Below are 20,441 nucleotides of genomic sequence, written 5' to 3' on the forward strand. Positions count from 1 at the left end.
TTTGAAATTCTGATAAAATAAAAGATAGCTATAGATTAACTGGCTTCACTGAATTCAGACCATCTGTAAATGATTTAATATATATGTGTAGAATTTATTCACAAAACACACCAAAGACCATTAATTCTTCAGTGAATTCAGTGTACATGAAGATGAATGTGGCTTCTCAAGAATTAAGAAGTGGATTTTTAAAAACAATATATGCATAAGACATCTCTGTTTATACTTTCTCATTTCATAGCAACACTGATGACCATATTGCCAATTAGCATTCAACCTAGAGGCCATGAACAGTTTTCTTGTGTAAATAGCTCAAATCTATTTTCTAATCCAAAACTGCTACCCAAACACTGATGTAAAAACAGAAGCACTCTTTGCTTCATTCAGCATAGCTAACCTTTTCCATCTACCTCAAATGACAGCACAGACTACTTTGATATAAGTCAAAAACCTACTGGAGACAGCATCCTTGAAAGATCAAAATGTACAGTCACAGTAGTACAAAAAGAAAGAAGTTCCCTCATTATGAGGGAATGAGCAAAAAGAAATGAGTAAAAGAAAAATCAGTGCAAAAATGTATTGGAACTGGCCTGAGTCAAAATAGTACTCAGTCGCTAAACAGAAAGCACTCTTTGTAGTAAGTCACTTTTGTAGTCTCTGGCAGTTTTTGCAGTCATTTTGTAGCCCGTGGGATTCATACCAACTATTCACCAGTTACAAACTTATTCACTTATTCAAATTTACTAGATTCTTAAAAATAACTGTTTAAGAATCTAGTAAATTCATAAATTGTTAAATGTGACAGACTCAATATATATAAGTGTGACAGACATATATATATATTTTTCTTTTTACTCATTTTTTTTTAACTTATTTTTGTTGCTCTGGGTCTTCGTTGCTTTGCATGGGTTTTCTCTAGTTGCAGTGCGCAGGCTTCTCATGCTGCAGAGCACGGGCTCACTCAGGCTTCAGTAGTTTTGACATGTGGGCTCAGTAACTGTAGTTTGAGGGCTCTAAAGCTCGAGCTCAGTGGCTGTGGCGCAGGGGCTTAGCTGCTCCGCAGCACGTGGTATCTTCCTGGACCAGGGATTGAACCTGTGTCCCTTGTATTGGCAGACAAATTCCCATCCATTGCACCACCAGGGAGGTTCCAACAATCAGCTTACTTATGAGAGTAGTTTCATAACAAATGGAAAGGTATGAATTTGTATAACATTTTTGGAGGGACCTACACTACTATTTCCAAATTTGCTGGCATATTGAGTGCAGCACTTTCACAGCATCATCTTTCAAGATCTGAAATAGCTCAACTGGAATTCCATCACCTCCACTAGCTTTGTTTGTAGTGATGCTTTCTAAGGCCCACTTGACTTCACATTCCAAGATGGCGGGAGGAGAAGGGGACGACCAAGAATGAGATGGCTGGATGGCATCACTGACTCTGTGGACATGAGTTTCAGTGAACTCCGGGAGTTGGTGATGGTTAGGGAGGCCTGGCGTGCTGTGATTCACGGGGTCGTGGAGAGTCGGACACAACTGAGCGACTGAACTGAACTGAACACTACTATTTAAATCAGAAGCCTTTCAAAAGTTCACAGCCTTAGACTCTGGAATTCCAAGAAATTCATCCTAAGGAAATATTCAAATGTAGAGATATTTACTCTAGTGTTACTTATAACAGAAAGTTGCAGATAATCTAAATAACTAAAAATAGAGGACTTCATGGGCTATATATGCAGTAAAATATGATACCTATGATTATTAGTATGGAGTTGACTCACTGGAAGGGAGTCTGATGCTGGGAAGGATCGGGGGTGGGAGGAGACGGGGACGACAGAGAATGAGATGGCTGGATGGCATCACTGACTCGATGGATATGAGTTTGAGTCAACTCCGGGAGTTGGTGATGGACAGGGAGGCCTGGCGGGCTGTGATTCATGGGGTCGCAAAGAGTCGGACATGACTGACTGACTGAACTGAACTGAACTGATGCTCAAGTTACAATTCTTATTAATAACATTACAGAGCAGAATACATAGTAACCTGATCTTACTTGTTAATTTGTATACATACAATTGTATATACAAAAAAGTTAGAGGAAACCACACTGACTGTAACTGAGTTATAAATTACAAGTACTTCATACTGTGCTTTTGTGAACATGGGTTACTTTTTATAAGCACAAAACAAAATCATTTATTTAAAAGCACTAGATTCGAAGGAGAAAACAGGTTCAAGTCCCAGCTCTGATACTAGCTGTACGAATCTTGCTGATGAGTCAACTTCATAGATAAGGAAACAGACACAGATTAAGCAGAGGTAAGAGCAATTATCTCATAGTTAAAAGATTAAATAAGGTAAAACATAAAAATACATTGTAAAATCTAAAGCACTGAATAAAGCACTGGTAAGTTGAATCATCCGGAGAAGGCAATGGCAAGCCACTCCAGTACTCTTGCCTGGAGAATCCCATGGATGGAGGAGCCTGGTAGGCTGCAGTCCGTGGGGTGGCTAAGGGTCGGACGCGACTGAGCGACTTCACTCTCACTTTTCACTTTCACACATTGGAGAAGGAAATGGCAACCCACTCCGGTGTTCTTGCCTGGAGAATCCCAGGGATGGGGGAGCCTGGTGAGCTTCCATCTATGGGGTCACACAGAGTCGGACACGACTGAAGTGACTTAGCAGCAGTAGCAAGTTGAATCATCAAGGCTGTATATTGTCACCCTGCTTATTTAACTTATATGCAGAGTACATCATGAGGAACGCTGGGCTGGAAGAAGCACAAGCTGGAATCAAGACTGCCGGGAGAAATATCAATAACCTCAGATATGCAGATGACACCACCCTTATGGCAGAAAGTGAAGAGGAACTCAAAAGCCTCTTGATGAAAGTGAAAGAGGAGTGGCTTGAAGCTCAACATTCAGAAAACAAAGATCATGGAGTCTGGTCCCATCACTTCATGGCAAATAGATGGGGAAACAGTGGAAACAGTGTCAGACTTTATTTTTTTAGGCTCCAAAATCACTATGGATACTGACTGCAGCCATGAAATTAAAAGACGCTTACTCCTTGGAAGGAAAGTTATGACCAACCTTGATAGTATATTAAGAAGCAGAGACATTACTTTGCCAACAAAGGTCTGTCTAGTCAAGGCTATGGTTTTTCCAGTGGTCATGTATGGATGTGAGAGTTGGACTGTGAAGAAAGCTGATCGCCGAAGAATTGATGCTTTTGAACTGTGGTGCTGGAGAAGGCTCTTGAGAGTCCCTTGGACTGCAAGGAGATCCAACCAGTCCATTCTAAAGGAGATCGATCCTGGGTGTTCATTAGAAGGACTGATGCTAAAACTGACACTCCAATACTTCTGGCCACCTCATGCGATTAGTTGAGTCACTGGAAAAGACTCTGATGCTGGGAGGGATTGGGGGCGGGAGGAGAAGGGGACGACAGAGAATGAGATGGCTGGATGGCATCACCAACTCGATGGACATGAGTTTGAGTGAACTCCAGGAGTTGGTGATGGACAGGGAGGCCTGGGCGTGCTGTGATTCATGGGATCACAAAGAGTCGGACACGACTGAGCGACTGAACTGAAGTTGAATCATAGTTTGTGTCAGATATTGAACAAAGGCTTAGGAGAAAACAGAATGAAGTATCTTCACTCTTTAAAGAAAACTTTCTGCTCCTTCACTGCCCCACCCCCACAGCATTCCCCTAAAATCCAGTTTGGGATCCCATTCAAAAGTATTTAGCATCTTCTTTAAAATTTTAAACTGGAAGATCGGTGCCACTTGTCAACTCAAGTTTAAATGAGTAAGTGTGTATTATCAGTCCAATGCCTTCTGCAGTGTGTCAGTTTTTGCAAAAAATGTTTTGATTTATGATGCAATTCTGTGAACTGTGTGAACTGTTTAATAACAGGAAACAAATGCTTTTAGATCTCAGAGAGATAAAAAACTATCAGAGTTTAAAAATATTTGACAACTCTCAAACAAGACACATCCCTGAATTTAATACAAATGACAAAAATTAGGATATAGGTAACCAGTTCTTAAAATGAGACCAAAAGTTAACACTAGCTTTGAAAGGCAAACTTAGAAAGCACACCATTCTTCAACTGACAGAAAAGTAAAACTTCTTTAGACAGAACAAACTGTCAACTTACTTTTCCAAAGCATTTTCCTGAAAATTCTGACTTAAAGTCCCAGTTAAGGCCTCTCTAATAGAAAGGCACTGCTGCTGCAGCTGCTAAGTCACTTCAGTCGTGTCCGACTCTGTGTGACCCCATAGACGGAAGCCCACCAGGCTCCCCCATCCCTGGGATTCTCCAGGCAAGAACACTGGAGTGGGTTGCCATTTCCTTCTCCAATGTGTGAAAGTGAAGTCTCTCAGTCGTGTCCGACCCTTAGCGACCCCACGCACTGCAGCCTACCAGGCTCCTCCATCCATGGGATTTTCTAGGCAACAGTACTGGAGTGGCTTGCCATTGCCTTCTCCGCTAAAAGGCACAGGGACCTTTATAAAATGAATCTGACATTTAGTTTGAACTTGACATAAGCATTTATTCAAAGGACATGGTTGTAGGTCAAATACTCTGACCTGGTGTAGTGGTTCTTGAGTCACAGGAGTACAAATTCCGTTTGGACACTGTTGCAACCATTCAGGTCATGTATTGGCCAGTTTCAGAAAGCAAGGCTAAAGTTCAGGAACAGGCTCCTCTAATCCAGGTTCCCTCAACTCCTCTCCCCCCAAAACACCCACAGACAACCAGCTAAATTCATGGGGTCGCGGAGAGTCGGACACGACTGAGCGACTGAACTGAACTGAACTGAACCTTCCAATACAATTTAAAACCTTTTAACAAAAGTAAATTTTCTAAAAAGTATTAACAGTCATGCATTTAAAATGCAATTACTTGCTCTATTGAAAAAAAAAAAAGATTCATCCAGATTCCTTTAAGGAGATTATTAACAAACTGAAAGAGAAGCTGGAAGTTAGGAAAATTTAAAACCTAAGCTCAGAATTCCTAAAGACTGACTAAAAGAAAAGTAGCTCTCTCTGACAGTATAACAAATGAGAAAATGACTTAAAAGACAATATGTCTTATACTTTATGAAAAGTACAATATACATATGTAGCAAAATGAGAAAAATATCAGTGAACAGGATTTAAGAAACAAACAGCAAAATTCTTCTATCCGTTAACCCTGTAATCTATTACAGAATGAGAGAATATCACGAAGAGTCAAAAAGCAACTAGTCAGTGGCTATTTTTTCGTCAGTAGCTTCTTAAACCCTGCTGTTTCTACGAGTCCTGGAAGGCTCTTTTCCTAAGCTAACAACTCTCATACTTCCTTAACATTCCACAATTTTCTCTTGAAAGCAAATAGATTATTATAAAATCCAGCATATTTAAAGTACTGATTGATTTCAGAACTTATATATCTGACTGCTGCTGCTAAGTCACTTCAGTCATGTCCGACTCTGTGTGACCACATAGACGGAGGCCCACCAGGCTCCCCCGTCCCTGGGATTCTCCAGGCAAGAACACTGGAGTGGGTTGCCATTTCCTTCTCCAATGTGTGAAAGTGAAAAGTGAAAGTGAAGTCGCTCAGTCGTGTCCGACCCTTAGCGACCCCATGGACTGCAGCCTACCAGGCTCCTCCATCCATGGGATTTTCTAGGCAAGAGTACTGGAGTGGCTTGCCATTGCCTTCTCTGTATATATATCTGATTGCTGACATTTAAAAAATATTCCCCCTCTAGTAATAATTATATTAGAACAATATAAAATAGATATATAAAAACAACTATATTTGCTCACAGTTGCAGAGTTATAATATGATAGCAATTTCATTTCCTGGTATATACCCAAGAGAATAGAAAAAATGTTTACAAAAAAACTTTTACATAAATGTGTCAAAGCAGCTCTATCTACAACAACCCAAAGGTGGAAACAACACAGTGTCCATTAACAGATTTTTTTAAATGTGGCATATCAGAATAGTATTCAGCCATAAAAAGGAATATACACTACAGTGTAAATAAATCTTACAGTACTGCTTCTGTTTTATATTTTGGGTTTTTTTTGGCCGTGAGGCATGTGGGAATCTTGGCTCCCTGACCAGGGCGTGAACTGGCATCTTCTGCTTTGGAAGACAAAGTCCTAACCTGTACTTCCAGGAAGTCTCAATATGGCTAAATCTTAAAAATCTTATGCTGAATGAAAAAAGTCAGACACCAAAGACCACGTACTACATGATTTCATTCACCTGAAATGCCCAAAATAGACACATCTGTAGAGTCAGACTCTACTTTCTGTTGCCAGGGGCTGAGGGAGGGGAGTTAGGAAGTACTAATCATTAGGGGTTTTCTTGCAGAGTGATGAACATGTTCTGGAACTAGTTAGTGACAGTGGTTGCACAACCTTATGAATACTGTGTTACTGAACTTTTCACTTTAAATGGTGAATGTCATGGCTGGTAAATTGTATATTTTTTTAAAAAAATTCAGTCAGGGCCATGTCGGCTGAATGTTGACAGGTAGATCAGGTTGAATTCTGACTTTAAGAAAATTATGACTATATAAATGATGAGACTGGTTTCCTGACACAGCTTGAAATCTAGATAAGGGAAATTCAAAAGAGGGCTTCCTGAAAGGCTGAAATTAGCACATATACACACTCCTCCAAAGTGACTAGTACTTTGTTAAAAGAGCAACTCACTTTCAGATATAGAGCTTTTTGATCAAGTATATAAAAATTATTATGACTGTTAGAAAACATCAAATTCTACCTAACCAGTTCACTTCCTAAATAAAACTTTGATCTCATACTTTAAGACAACTGCTTTTTATTTAAATAAAAAAAATTTTTTTTTGGTCATGCTGAGTGATTTACAGGATCCTAGTTCCCTGACCAGGTATCAAACTCTGTGCCCTGTGCAATGGAAGTGTGGAGTCCTAACCACTGGACTGGCAGGAAGTCCCAAGACAAACTACTTTTAAGACTGGCATAATTCACAGAAACATTTCAAATTCCCGGCCACAATCAAAATTTTATCTAGAGGTTAGACTTTTATTTCTGTTTAAGGTTTCAAATTCAGTTCAGTTCAGTCGCTCAGTTGTGTCCAACTCGCGACCCCATGAATCGCAGCATGCCAGGCCTACCTGTCCATCACCAACTCCAGGAGTTCACTCAAACTCATGTGCATCGAGTCGGTGATGCCATCCAGCCATCTCATGCTCTGTCTTCCCCTTCTCCTCCTGCCCCTAATCCTTCCCAGCATCAGGGTCTTTTCTAATGAGTCAACTCTTCGCATGAGGTGGCCAAAGTATTAGAGTTTCAGCCTCAGCATCAGTTCTTCCAATGAACACCCAGGACTGAGCTCCTTTAGGATGGACTGGTTGGATCTCCTTGCAGTCCAAAGGACTCGCAAGAGTCTTCTCCAACACCACAGTTCAAAAGCATCAATTCTTCGGCGATCAGCTTTCTTCACAGTTCAACTCTCACATCCATACATGACCACGGGAAAAACTATAGCCTTGACTAGACAGACCTTTGTTGGCAAAATAATGTCTCTGCTTTTTAATATGCTATCTAGGTTGGTCATAACTTTCCTTCCAAGGAGTAAGAATCTTTTAATTTCATGGCTGCAGTCACCATCTGCAGTGATTTTGGAGCCCAGAAAAGTAAAGTCTGACACTTTCCACTGTTTCCCCATTTATTTGCCATGAAGTGATGGGACCAGATGCCATGATCTTAGTTTTCTGAATGTTGAGCTTTAAGCCAACTTTTTCACTCTCCTCTTTCACTTTCATCAAGAGGCTAGTTCCTCTTCACTTTCTGCCATAAGGGTGGTGTCATCTGAGGTGTGATATCTGAGGTTATTGATATTTCTCCCGGCAATCTTGATTCCAGCTTGTGCTTCTTCCAGCCCAGCGTTCCTCATGATGTACTCTGCATATAAGTTAAATAAGCAGGGTGACAATATACAGCCTTGACGTACTCCTTTTCCTATTTGGAACCAGTTTGTTGTTCCATGTCCAGTTCTGTTGCTTCCTGACCTGTATATAGGTTTCTCAAGAGGCAGGTCAGGTGGTCTGGTATTCCCATCTCTTTCAGAATGTTCCACAGTTTATTGTGATCCACACAGTCAAAGGCTTTGGCATGGTTAATGAAGCAGAAATAGACGTTTTTCTGGAACTCTCTTGCTTTTTTGATGATCCAGCAGATGTTGGCAATTTGATCTGGTTCCTCTGCCTTTCCTAAAACCAGCTTGAACATCTGGAAGTTCACGGTTCACGTATTGCTGAAGCCTGGCTTGGAGAATTTTGAGCATGACTTTACTAGCATGTGAGATGAGTGCATGCGGTAGTTGAGCATTCTTTGGCATTGCCTTTCTTTGGGATTGGAATGAAGACTGACCTTTTCCAGTCCTGTGGCCACTGCTGAGTTTTCCAAATTTGCTGGCATATTGACTGCAGCACTTTCACAGCATCATCTTTCAGGATTTGAAATAGCTCAACTGGAATTCCATCACCTTCACTAGCTTTGTTCGTAGTGATGCTTTCTAAGGCCCACTTGACTTCACATTCCAGGATGTCTGGCTCTAGGTGAGTGACCACACCATCCTGATTATCTGGGTCATGAGGATCTTTCTTGTACAGTTCTTCTGTGTATTCTTGCCACCTCTTCTTAATATCTTCTGCTTCTGCTAGGTCCAGACCATTTCTGTCCTTTATCGAGCCCATCTTTGCATGAAATGTTCCCTTGGTATCTTCAATTTTCTTGAAGAGATCTCTAGTCTTTCCCATTCTGTTGTTTTGCTCTATTTCTTTGCATTGATCACTGAGGAAGGCTTTCTTATCTCTCCTTGCTATTCTTTGGAACTCTGCATTCAAATGGGAATATCTTTCCTTTTCCTTTGTTTTTCGCTTCTCTTCTTTTCACAGCTATTTGTAAGGCCTCCTTGGACAGCCATTTTGCTTTTTTGCATTTCTTTTCCATGGGGATGGTCTTGATCCCTGTCTCCTGTACAATGTCACGAACCTCCGTTCATAGTTCATCAGGTACTCTATCAGATCTAGTCCCTTAAATCTATTTCTCACTTCCACTGTATAATCATAAGGGATTTGATTTAGGTCATACCTGAATGGTCTAGTTGTTTTCCCTACTTTTTTCAATTTAAGTCTCTTAAGGTTTCAAGGTAATCAAGCTTAAATAAACATCATCCAATTTTACAAGAACTACTTTACAACTCAATACAACTCAACGCCAGAACTTAGATGGCATACATCATGCTATCTTTTTTTCAATAAACTGTGGTTTAGTATGCAGAGGAGTTTTTGCTGCATTTTAATTATGAGTCATATAATGAATAAAGAAGTACATATACCATACACACCCTTAAGTGAGAAAAGCATTACCAGAATGATTTAACGGTACCAGCAGACAGACCAGTTCTGAACTCGCCTATCTGTCAAGAACGCTTAACCAGTGGTGTAACAGAAAGAGGACTGGAACAGGGAATCTTGGTGCTAGTCCTAATTTTGCCATTAACGTCGGCAAAGTGACCTTGCGGGGTTACTCCTAATAGAGTAACCTTGGCAAAGTCATTTGACCCTTTGCAGACTTCTGTCTTCTCTTCAGTAAAATGAAACAACTGGATTCCAAGGTTTCTAAATCTTACAACCCTGAATAGTCGTTGATTCTATTGTTAAGTAGCTTAGGGCTGTGAGCGGCCCAGCAATTACACAGTAGGCAGCTCCCATATTTTTATGTACTTAGGCAACCACGCCGCAGAGAGTAACAAGAGAACCCAGTATTAGTCATAGGGAAGAAGGAAAAAGAAAAGTGCACATAGCTCCTGCTGGTACTGGTTTACTCCTGTTGGACCTAATAAAGAGAAAGCACCTTTGCCAATTTTCCAGGGGATAGGAGTGGTTCCTATGTCTCACCACACCCACCATAGTTGGTTTTTCCTAAAAGAAATCCAGTGGGACTCTACAAAAATGTTGTAAAGCAGCAAGTACTTTTAGTCACTGCATGACTAACAGGATAGATCAATTCTAAATTAAAGAAATAAAACAGCTTTCTCTTTCTAATACAAAAAAAATAAACAGCTTTCATTCCAAAGAGTCCTAGATGACCACAGTGAGTTGCACAGATAACTTAGCAATAAATAGCGTCAACCCAAAGAAAACTAATTATCTAGAGAACTAGAAGGTTCAAAGCACTGAGGTTCAACGTAACATTCAAAACAGCCTCTTTTTTTTGGCTGCTCCATGCAGCTTGTGGGATCTCAGTTCCCTTGTGGTGTGCTGTGCTTAGTCGCTCAGTCGTGTCCGACTCTTTGGGACCCCATGGACTGTAGCCCTCCAGGCTCCTCTGTCCACGGAATTCTCCAGGCAAGAATACTGAAGTGGGTTGCCATTTTCTTCTCCAGGGGATCTTCCCAACACAGGGATCAAACCCACATCTCCCATACTGCAGGCAGATTCTTCAATTACTAAGCTGCCATCAAACCTGGGCCTCAGCAGTGAAAGCACTGAGTCCTAACCACTAGGCCACCAGGGAACTCCCTCAACATAGTCTTTAATGCAATTCGGTTTACAACTCCAACTTTCACAGTAAAAAGCAGTATTAAAAACTCACTGAGACTCATTACCTCTTCCACAGCATGAGATAACCAGATCTGCGTATAATGGGATGGTGTCACTAAAATAGAGAAGTCACAATCATATGAATTGGTCTGTGGAAACAAAGATCAAATGAGGCCAACTCATAAGTTGTATCAGGTGGCTATTGAGATGGCTTTCTGGAAGAACTCCAACACAGGACAGTCCTAGAGAACCTGTATTCCCTGATTTGCATACAATTCTCTCTCAAAACAGCTCTTTGTCAAATATGGCCAAAGACCATCCTAGTTCACATAAGCCATCATCTGTCTGGTTATGTCTAGAAACATTCCTTTCAAGAGGGGTACAGAGCTGTAGTTCTCAATCTAGTACCACCCAAGGACCTCTAGATGGACCTCGAGGTGGCCCATAAGTGGCTTCCATGTACTTCACGGGGTCTCTGAATCAGAGTCTCCAAAGGCCTATGCAAAATTCTGTCTCTATGCACATTTCTGGAGGGAGAGAGCCTTTGGACAGTGAACCAAGCAAAGTTAAGAACCACTGGTTTCAGCCAGATATAAAACAACATATCTACTGAAGGTGACCATGTGAATATAATGGGAAGTAATGTACACTATTTGAGATGAGAAATAACAAAGAGTGCTATCTTTTCAAAACAAAAAGAAAATATATGATGGTCAGAAGTTTTTGAGGATCAGGTAGTCCACTTCCCTCATCCTCTAGTCTAGAGAAGGAAAATGAGTTGAGAGGCTCTTGCCCAAAACCTCAGATCACAGAGTGGTAAAGCTGAGCACCAAACCAGTCTGGGTTTCTGCCAGGATGGTATGTTTACACATTTCTCAAAATGGGTTTGACCAGTTTCACATATCCTTATGAATACCCCACTCCATTAAGGCAGCCTTCAAAAAACTTCAAATTTCAGCATAGGCATCTGACACATTAAACTATCCCCTGAATCATTAATCAAATCACAGATTTTTCACATAAGCCAGCACATAGCAGATTTTTAAGGGGGAACCTCAGAGGCTCAATATCCTCTATCCTATCGCACTATACCAGCAACTTGAAAAAGCTGTACAAGTCACAAGCTTTTAACTGTGAAGTGCCTCGATTGTAATGAAAAAAGAATCACTGACAGACCTTTAAAAAAAAAAAAAGATATCAGGGGCTTCCCCGGTGGTCCAGTGGTTAAGAATCTGCCTGCCAATGCTGAAGACATGGGTTCAATCCTTTGTTCAGGAAGATCCCACATGCCACTGAGCAACTAAGCCTCTGCATCACAACTACCGAGCCCATGCGCCTCAACTACTGAAGCCAGTATGCCCAGAGTACATGCTCAATAAGAGAAGCCCCTGTCTGCGGCAACTAGAGAAAGCCTGCGCGCAGCATGGAAGACCCAGCACAGTCAAAAATAAATAAATAAATAAACCTTTAGTCAGGGTCGAGCTGACTTTAGAGTGGATTTGTACGACTTCAATTTTCAAGCTCCCCCAGGGAACTCTACTCAGTACTCTGTAATGACCAATATGGGAAAAGAATCTAAAAACAAGTGGGTATATGTATATGTATATCTGATTCACTTTTGTACAGCAGAAACTAACACAACATTGTAAATCAACTATAATCCAATAAAAAAATTTTTTTTAAAACCTTGCAAGTTCCCTTCTAAGGAGTCTTTGCCTAAACACTAAATGATTTTTCAACCTACCTAACGGAGTCTTTCATAAATCAAACTGAAAACAACTTTTCTAGTGCTATCTTTATACACAGTACATGAGTAAAAGCAAAGATAACAGACTTCTGAGACCAAATTAAAAAGTAATTATTATCATAAAATTACAGGACCTTGTGTTCCAATGCCAAGCTTTGGTTCAGTATATTTAAAGAAGTCAAAATACTCAATCTCACCTGAGAAGTGAAAACAAAGCGACATTTGAACTTGAGTTCAATGACAACGTGTCCTTCAATTTCACAGGAAGTGCTCTATTTATCAAGAGAGATTTAAATGGCATAGGAGTCTATGGCATACGCACTGCCTCCAACGACATGCATGATGATAAAGTTTCTGATCGCTTCTGAATTCTATTTAGCCATTTCTGCAAGCTCTAACTCTAGACTCCCAACCCCTAAGATGTAACTGGACTAGGCCCTCCGAAGCACCTGTGGCCTGAAATGGCTTTAACCAATTCTCAAGGCTTTCTTGGCCGCAGTGGAGAAGAGGGTTTGACCATTCTATTTTGGGTCAAGGAGACTCTCTTCCACCCTAAGTGACCTCAAGTGGCCAAGATCAGTTTGGAAGAATGTACTGCGAGTGATTTTTTATCAGGCCAGCGGCCTCTGCTGCGAGACTCCGACAAGGATGGAGATCCGGTCTTGGATCGAGGCAACGAAAGAATGCGGCTGAGTTGTGTGAGGCTTACAGACAGCCAGTCTGCTCGGGAGCCTGCAACCCACAGCCGGGCCGAGGCGTCAGGAGCTCGAAGAAGCAGGGATCCCTAGGGCACGCAGAGGGAGGAGGAAGGGAGCGAGGGAATGAGAGTGAGGTTCGGAGCCTGCAGGTGTCGCCGGGGGAGGGGACGAGGTCGTCTGGGGCTGGCACTGCCAAGTGACTAACAGTGCGGTTCCGGACTCGGACAAACTGGTCACATTCTCAAGGTGTGTGACCTTGAGCATGTGGCTCCACCGCTCAGCGCCTCAGTTTCCTCATCTCTAAAATGGGGGTTGATCAAGTGGAAAACGCACCTTCAAGCGCTTGGCACGCCGCCTGGCACCTAGTAAGCGCTCCGTACAAATGAGCCACTACTGGCTCACTGGCTCCTCTTACCGCCTGGAGGAGCTGGAAAAGCCCCGAGCAGGGGAGTCCCCAGGAGGCGGATCCGGGGCTGGGGAGTGGGAACGCGGCCGGGGACTCACCGAGCACGTCTGCTGAGCGGTGCCGGGCTACGAAGCACGCGTCGTCCCCATAGCAAGCGCCCTTCTTGAGGAGGCCCTTACGGAAGTCCTTGCCGAAGCCGCAGCCGGCCGTCACCAGCCCGTAGTCGCCGCCGCCGCCGCCGCCTCCGGTCCTGGGGTCGGTCTGCGAGAGGCCGCCGAGCACGGCGCGGGCCACCAGTCGCCCGTACGAGAGGACTGAGAACATCGCCGCCGCCGCCCCCCCGAGGAGGCGGGGGGCCCGGGGAACAGGAGGACGCGGAGGCCCGGAGCCGGCTCTCTCCTCAGCCGCAGCCGAGCCGCCGCCGGGACGCTCCTCAAGGCGGCGCGCAGTTACCGCCGCCGCCCTTGCCCGACGCGCGGGGCCTCGCACACGCTCCGCCGCGCGCACTGGAGCCAGAGCGAGGTCAGAACCGGCGGCTCCTCCGCCTCAGCCCGACTAGGGTCCCGGCTGCAGCCACCGCTGCCGCCGCCATCTTCCGCTCCACTAGCGTGTTCCGGGCCGCGCCGGCAGCACCGCCCCCCTTATGACCACGCCTATAGCCCCGCCCACGGCCCGCGGCTTCGGCTCAAGCCCCGCCTCCTCGGCTCGGTGCCCTTTGCAGTCACAGAGGTCGAGCTTGCGCAGAGGATGTGGTCACAATATCTCCTGGGAGTTGTAGTGCGGAGGTTGTAGTCGCTTCTTTTACTTCACTGCCTAGCTTCAAGACCTAGGAGGAGTTCCCAGACACGAGACCGAAGTTAAAATACGGAGAATTACAAGTGGGTTGTTTGAAATTTTCTCCCCTGCTTTCAGTGAAGAGAAAATTCCTTTAAAAAAAAACCTGGAAAAAATTAATCGGGTCAAGTATGATTTTTCTGTAACACATATATTAAACGGAGGTACACAAATCTAGTGACACCTCTAGCATTTGTATATTGGAAGGATTTAGGGAAGGGTTTAGTCCACTAACTGGACTGTAGCCATGTTCACAGGTACCTCAAGGCCTTTGCTTTTGCTCTTCCTTCCACGCACTATGTATTTATTTTTATTATATATATATATATATAAATTTTTTTTTTTGGCTGCACTTCACAGTGAATAGGACCTTAGCTCCTCCACCAGGGATTGAACGCACACCCCCTTCAGTGGAAGCATGGGGTCCTAACCACTGGACCACCATGGGAGGTCCCCTTCCATCCACTTGAATCTAATTCCATTTCTTGAGTGTCCTGTGCTCTTTCTTAGTGTATCCCCAGAACATATGGGCACATGATAAACACTTTAATAAATTAATGAATGCATATTTCACTAGATCCTAAGCACCCTAAAGGCAAGGATAATTTGCCACTATATTATTACAACTGATACAATTTATATAAATATTGAATAAAAGAAAGGATAATTGAATAGGAACCATAAATGTTAATAATAAAGTATATAGCATTTGTCAAATAAAGGAATGATTAAATGAATGAATTCAGAAATAAAAGAAAACAGATTTGAGGCAAATGATTTAATCTGAAATAGTTTTTGCTATCACCCAGAAGCAATGGGTGGAGAAGGCAATGGCAAGCCACTCCAGTACTCTTGCCTAGAAAATCCCATGGATGGAGGAGCCTGGTAGGCTGCAGTCCATGGGGTCGCTAAGGGTCGGACACAACTGAGCGACTTCACTTTCACTTTTCACTTTCACACATTGGAGAAGGAAATGACAACCCACTCCAGTGTTCTTGCCTGGAGAATCCCAGGGACGAGGGAGCCTGGTGGGCTTCCGTCTATGGGGTCACACAGAGTCGGGCATGACTTATTAGTAGCAGAAGCACTGGTCCTTTTCCAGCTTTTTGACAGAATTATAGTTCCTCTGGGGATTCCTGTCTCAATCTACGAATGAATCTCTTTTACACCTTTTTAAGTATATCTCAGTTCAGTTCAGTTCAGTTCAGTTGCTCGGTAGTGTCTGACTCTTTGTGACCCCATGAATCACAGCACGCCAGGCCTCCCTGTCCATCACCAACTCCCGGAGTTCACCCAAACTCATGTCCATCGAGTTGGTGATGCCATCCAGCCATCTCATTCTCTGTCGTCCCCGTCTCCTCCCACCCCCAATCCTTCCTAGCATCAGACTCTTTTCCAGTGAGTCAGCTCTTCGCATGAGGTGACCAAAGTATTGGAGTTTCAGCTTTAGCATCAGTCCTTCCAATGAACACCCAGGATTGATCTCCTTTAGAATGGACTGGTTGGATCTCCTTGCAGTCCAAGGGACTCTCAAGAGTCTTCTCCAACACCACAGCTCAAAAGCATCAATTCTTCGGCGATCAGCTTTCTTCACAGTCCAACTCTCACATCCATACATGACCACGGGAAAAACCATAGCCTTGACTAGACGGACCTTTGTTGGCAAAGTAATGTCTCTGCTTTTTAATATACTATCAAGGTTGGTCATAACTTTCCTTCCAAGGAGTAAGCGTCTTTTAATTTCATGGCTGCAATCAGCATCCACAGTGATTTTGGAGCCCAAAAAAATAAAGTCTGACACGGTTTCCACTGTTTCCCCATCTATTTGCCATGAAGTGATGGGACCGGATGCCATGATCTTTGTTTTCTGAACGTTGAGCTTCAAGCCAACCTTTTCACTCTCCTCTTTCACTTTCATCAAGAGGCTTTTGAGTTCCTCTTCACTTTCTGCCATAACGGTGGTGTCATCTGCATATCTGAGGTTATTGATATTTCTCCGGGCAATCTTGATTCCAACTTGTGCTTCTTCCAGCCCAGCATTCCTCATGATGTACTCTGCATATAAGTTAAATAAGCAGGGTGACAATATACAACCTTGACGTACTCCTTTTCCTATTTGGAACCAGTCTGTTGTTTAAGTATATCTAAAGACCTGCCAACCATCCACTCAAAGCACATTCCGTTATCCCAATTACTGTCATCATTAAATACTTTCAGGGTTCACGGTGTGCTAAGTACTCTATATGTTTCTGTCCTTAAGGGTTTTCATCAAAATTGGACTGAACAAACCACACAATGAGTGGTCTTTTGTCAAATGTGTAGACAAAAAGATTCATTTACCAGATAAAAGATAGAGTGATTCTAGGCATGCAGTCACACCTTGCTATTTTTTTATGACCCACAAGAATTAGAGAGTGCCCAGAAGAAGGGGGTGGAATCTTGCGGATCCTCAGCTTGGCATTTATGTCTGTGCCAGCCATGCTAAAGGTTGTTCTTTTAAGCACATACCACTACCAAGTCCCAGCCAGGATGTCAGGTAATTCTACCCCAAGGACAAACTTTTTAAAATAGCATGTCAACCCTTATTCCTTGCTTCGTCAAACTCCCTCAGACTGCTACTACCTTTTCATTTTCAGGACATATATTACCTCATTTCCATGTCACTCACAGGAACCAGTTGGATTAGATAAGCAGGAACATAAGATGTGACTCTGATGCCGGGTAACCTCTGCTCTGTTGGGGCTACTGTTTTCACAGTTAAATGATACCAGTGCCTTGAGTTTCTTGCAAATGAGTTTTCTGCAAATGAGTTGCTCTTTGGAGCATAATGTGAACAGAATCCTTTCTCAAAGCTCCTTTGCTCTTTTTGGAAAGAAGAGACAGGGCCTCAGGTTCCCTTGAATCATTTATTCCAGAGCCAGTTCTGAAAAGTCTCACTATAGTGGAGAAACCAGGAGAGGGTACCTAGGGAAAAAAAAAAAAAATACACCTTCCCCTGCCCTCCCCGGGATCACAATTCACTTGTGACATTTTGCTAGACTTTAAAAGTCCTAAGAGTTTTCTTCCTTAACAGAGTTACATTCCTAGCACTTCAAGGATTCCTGGGAGGTCAGTTGTCACTCTTAGAAGCGAGCAAGTGGTGAAAATACCATCTGTGTTCCCAGGGCACCTCTATGGCATTAGGAAAGAGCTTTGCACTGGAGTCACCCCCAGCTCCTAAAAAAAGAAAAAAAAAGGCATGAATTCCCTAATGAGATTTTCTACCAGACTGGTACACTGATCTATGATTTCTTTTTGCTAACCTATTCAAAAAGAGAATTAATTAGTTTATGGCACGGTTTCTCAACCTTGAGACCATTGACATTTGGGGAGCCACATAATTCTTTGTGGGAGAGGGCAGTCCTACACATTGAAGGGTGTTTAGCAGCATCCCTGATCTGAGCCTACTAGATGCTAATAGTATACTCACCCCCTAGTTGGGGCAACCAAAAATGTCTCCAGACATTGGCAAATGCCCCGAGGGGGCAAAATTGCCTCTAGTTCAGAACCACTGAGTTATACCAATGCCTTGCAAGTGAACAAATATTTGGGAAGCACTTGTTAAGTCTGGGGCTCTGTGTTAAGGATTAAAAAACACTGATGTCTTAATAGCAGTTATAGTTTTGACAAAGAGGGTTAAAAGTAAGTAAATGTGTAGAGAAAATAAGCACCTTCAATTGAAATAAAGGCGTGTAAGGAGGAGAAAGAGGACCCATTGGGATGGAAGAATAGTCAGGGCACTTTATGGAGAAGAAACATTTGTGAGATGCAAGCATGGACAGGGACTTCCCAAGTGGCTCAGTAGTAAAGAATCTGCCTGCAGTGCAGGAGACGCAGGAGGCACAGGTTCAATACCTGGGTCAGGAAGACCCCCCCTGGAGGAGGAAATGGCAATCCACTCCAGTATTCTTGCTTGGAAAACCCCATGGACAGAGGAGCCTGGTGGGTTACAGGCCATGGGGTTGCAAAGAGTCAGACATGACTTAGCAACTAAGCACAAGCAAGAGCAAGAGCATGGACAGAGGTCTGAGGAGGAGTTATAATCATTCCAAGAGAAAGAAATGGGAAATCAGCAAGTGCAGAGTGTGACTGAAGAGTAAGCAGTCCAGTGCAGCTCATCCTTAGGGTTTGCATGAGGAATAATGAGAAATGGAGCTAGGAAAATAGTTTAGAAACTATTTTGCATAAAAAGGAATGAAGTACTGATACGTGTTTCAACATAGAGACACCTTGAAAACACGATACTAAGTTAAAGAAACCAGTCCCCAAAGACCATGCATTGTATGATGCTATTTATATGAAATGTCCAGAACAGAAAAACCCATAGAGACAGAACCCAAATTAGTAGTTGCCAGAGACTGGGAGGAAGGGGAAAGGGAAATGATTGCTAATGGGTTTGGGGTTCCTTTTTGGGGTAATGAAAATGTTCTGGAATTAGTAGTAATGGTTGCATAACATTTTATATGTACTAAAAAACAATGAACTGGACACTTTAAAAGAGTGATGTTATGGTATGTGAGTATCGCCACTAAAAAAAAAAAAGGTAGTTTAGGACTTACAGCAGAGGGTCTTGTATTCTAAGCTAAGGGTGCTTAATGCTGGAGACAACAAGGGGGGGGTCACTAAATGCTCTAAATATGCCAATAATAAGAAAATAACAATAAATAATATTATAATAAGATAATAAAGCAAGAATAGTGATGAGAATGAGAGCAATAGATACCATGGATTAAGAACTTCCCATGTGCCTTCCCATGTGCCTTACCTGCACTGACTGCTTAGTTAAGCATGAAACACCCAACAGTCCTGTTTCACGTGGGACTCATTTATTCTGTTTATTGTTTGTCTAAAGTAAGTTAAATGTAAGTTCCATAAGAGCAGGGGGTTTTTGTGTATTTTATCTTTTATCTCGAGTGTCTGGAACACTGCCTAGCATACAATAGGTAATAAATAAATACTTAAGAAGTGAATGCTGTTGATTAAGAGAACCTTAGAGGTCATTTAGAGCAAGCAACTTGTTTCACAACTGAGAAAAGGGAAGGGTAAGTAACAGGTTCCTCCCATAGGAATTTAATGGGTGGAGCTAGGTTAACTGGAAAGCTCTCCCGGAGAGTCTTGGTCCCTGCCCTGCAAAGCCTTTTTGAAGGCACTAGCCACAAGCTGCTCTTTCCACTGAACTTTGCATTGTGTGTGATGGTCATATTTTCTCCCGTTTAGAATCTGTTGCCTTCCAGTCTCTGATAACAGAATTTTGATTCCTTGGGGGAATAATCTATGTTGGTTTATGTGGTTTGGGAGGAACTAGATTTCAGGAGGGCACATGATCCAGGTCTGACCAATCAGTGCATTGCATTCTCTTGGTCACAGTGATTGATCCAGTAGGAAGCCACATGACCCAAGCTACACCAATGAAACTCCACTATGGGATTTTGCTGAAAGCATTAAGGAGAAATTCTCACTAGCGTTTTCTAAACCCATAAGATGCAAGCTTAGAACTGCTGATGGCCATTTTTGCCAATCCTGGGTGTTCATTGGAAGGACTGATGCTAAAGCTGAAACTCCAATACTTTGGCCACCTCATGCGACGAGTTGACTCACTGGAAAAGAGTCTGATGCTGGGAGGGATTGGGGGTGGGAGGAGACGGGGACAATAGAGAATGAGATGGTTGGATGGCATCACCGACTCGATGGACATGAGTTTGAGTGAACTCCGGGAGTTGGTGATGGACGGGGAGCCCTGGCATGCTGTGATTCATGGGGTCGCGGAGAGTCGGACACGACTGAGCGACTGAACTGAACTGAACTGAACTGGGAAGAGCCAGCCTGAGAATGAAGGGAATTTAGAGAGAAGCAGAACCTAAAGATGGTGAACAACAAGAGAATTTGTGATATCGATTAAACCCCTGAATCCAGCTTTGCCTGAAGTCATCAGTCATCAGTTCCTGAAGTCATATTAATTCCCTCTTCTGTTTAAGCCACTTTGAGTGTGACTTTCAATGAATTGAATCCTGATATCATGACTACAATTATTGAATCAGGAATAAGTTACCAAACCAAAGACAGCTTTTATTTTTTATTTTTTTTTTAATTTATTTATTTTTTATTGGAGGCTA

The 20,441-nt window shown here is 42.8% G+C and overlaps 1 protein-coding gene across 1 annotated transcript in view; it reads right to left on the reverse strand.

Annotated features, from left to right (window-relative positions):
• PPTC7 (protein phosphatase targeting COQ7) overlaps positions 1-14,079 on the reverse strand; it is a 44,403-nt gene extending 30,324 nt beyond the window's left edge. Inside the window, exon 1 of the mRNA XM_055405525.2 lies at positions 13,554-14,079. Within this exon, the coding sequence (XP_055261500.1) occupies positions 13,554-13,779 (226 nt within the window). The 5' untranslated portion in view covers positions 13,780-14,079. The remainder of the gene's footprint in view (positions 1-13,553) is intronic.
• Positions 14,080-20,441: the final 6,362 nt, after the last annotated feature.

Source organism: Moschus berezovskii, chromosome 19 (assembly GCF_049115385.1).
Source record: "Moschus berezovskii isolate FMDL1 chromosome 19, NW_MosBer_1.0, whole genome shotgun sequence".
In the NCBI taxonomy this organism is placed as follows: Eukaryota; Metazoa; Chordata; class Mammalia; order Artiodactyla; family Moschidae; genus Moschus; species Moschus berezovskii.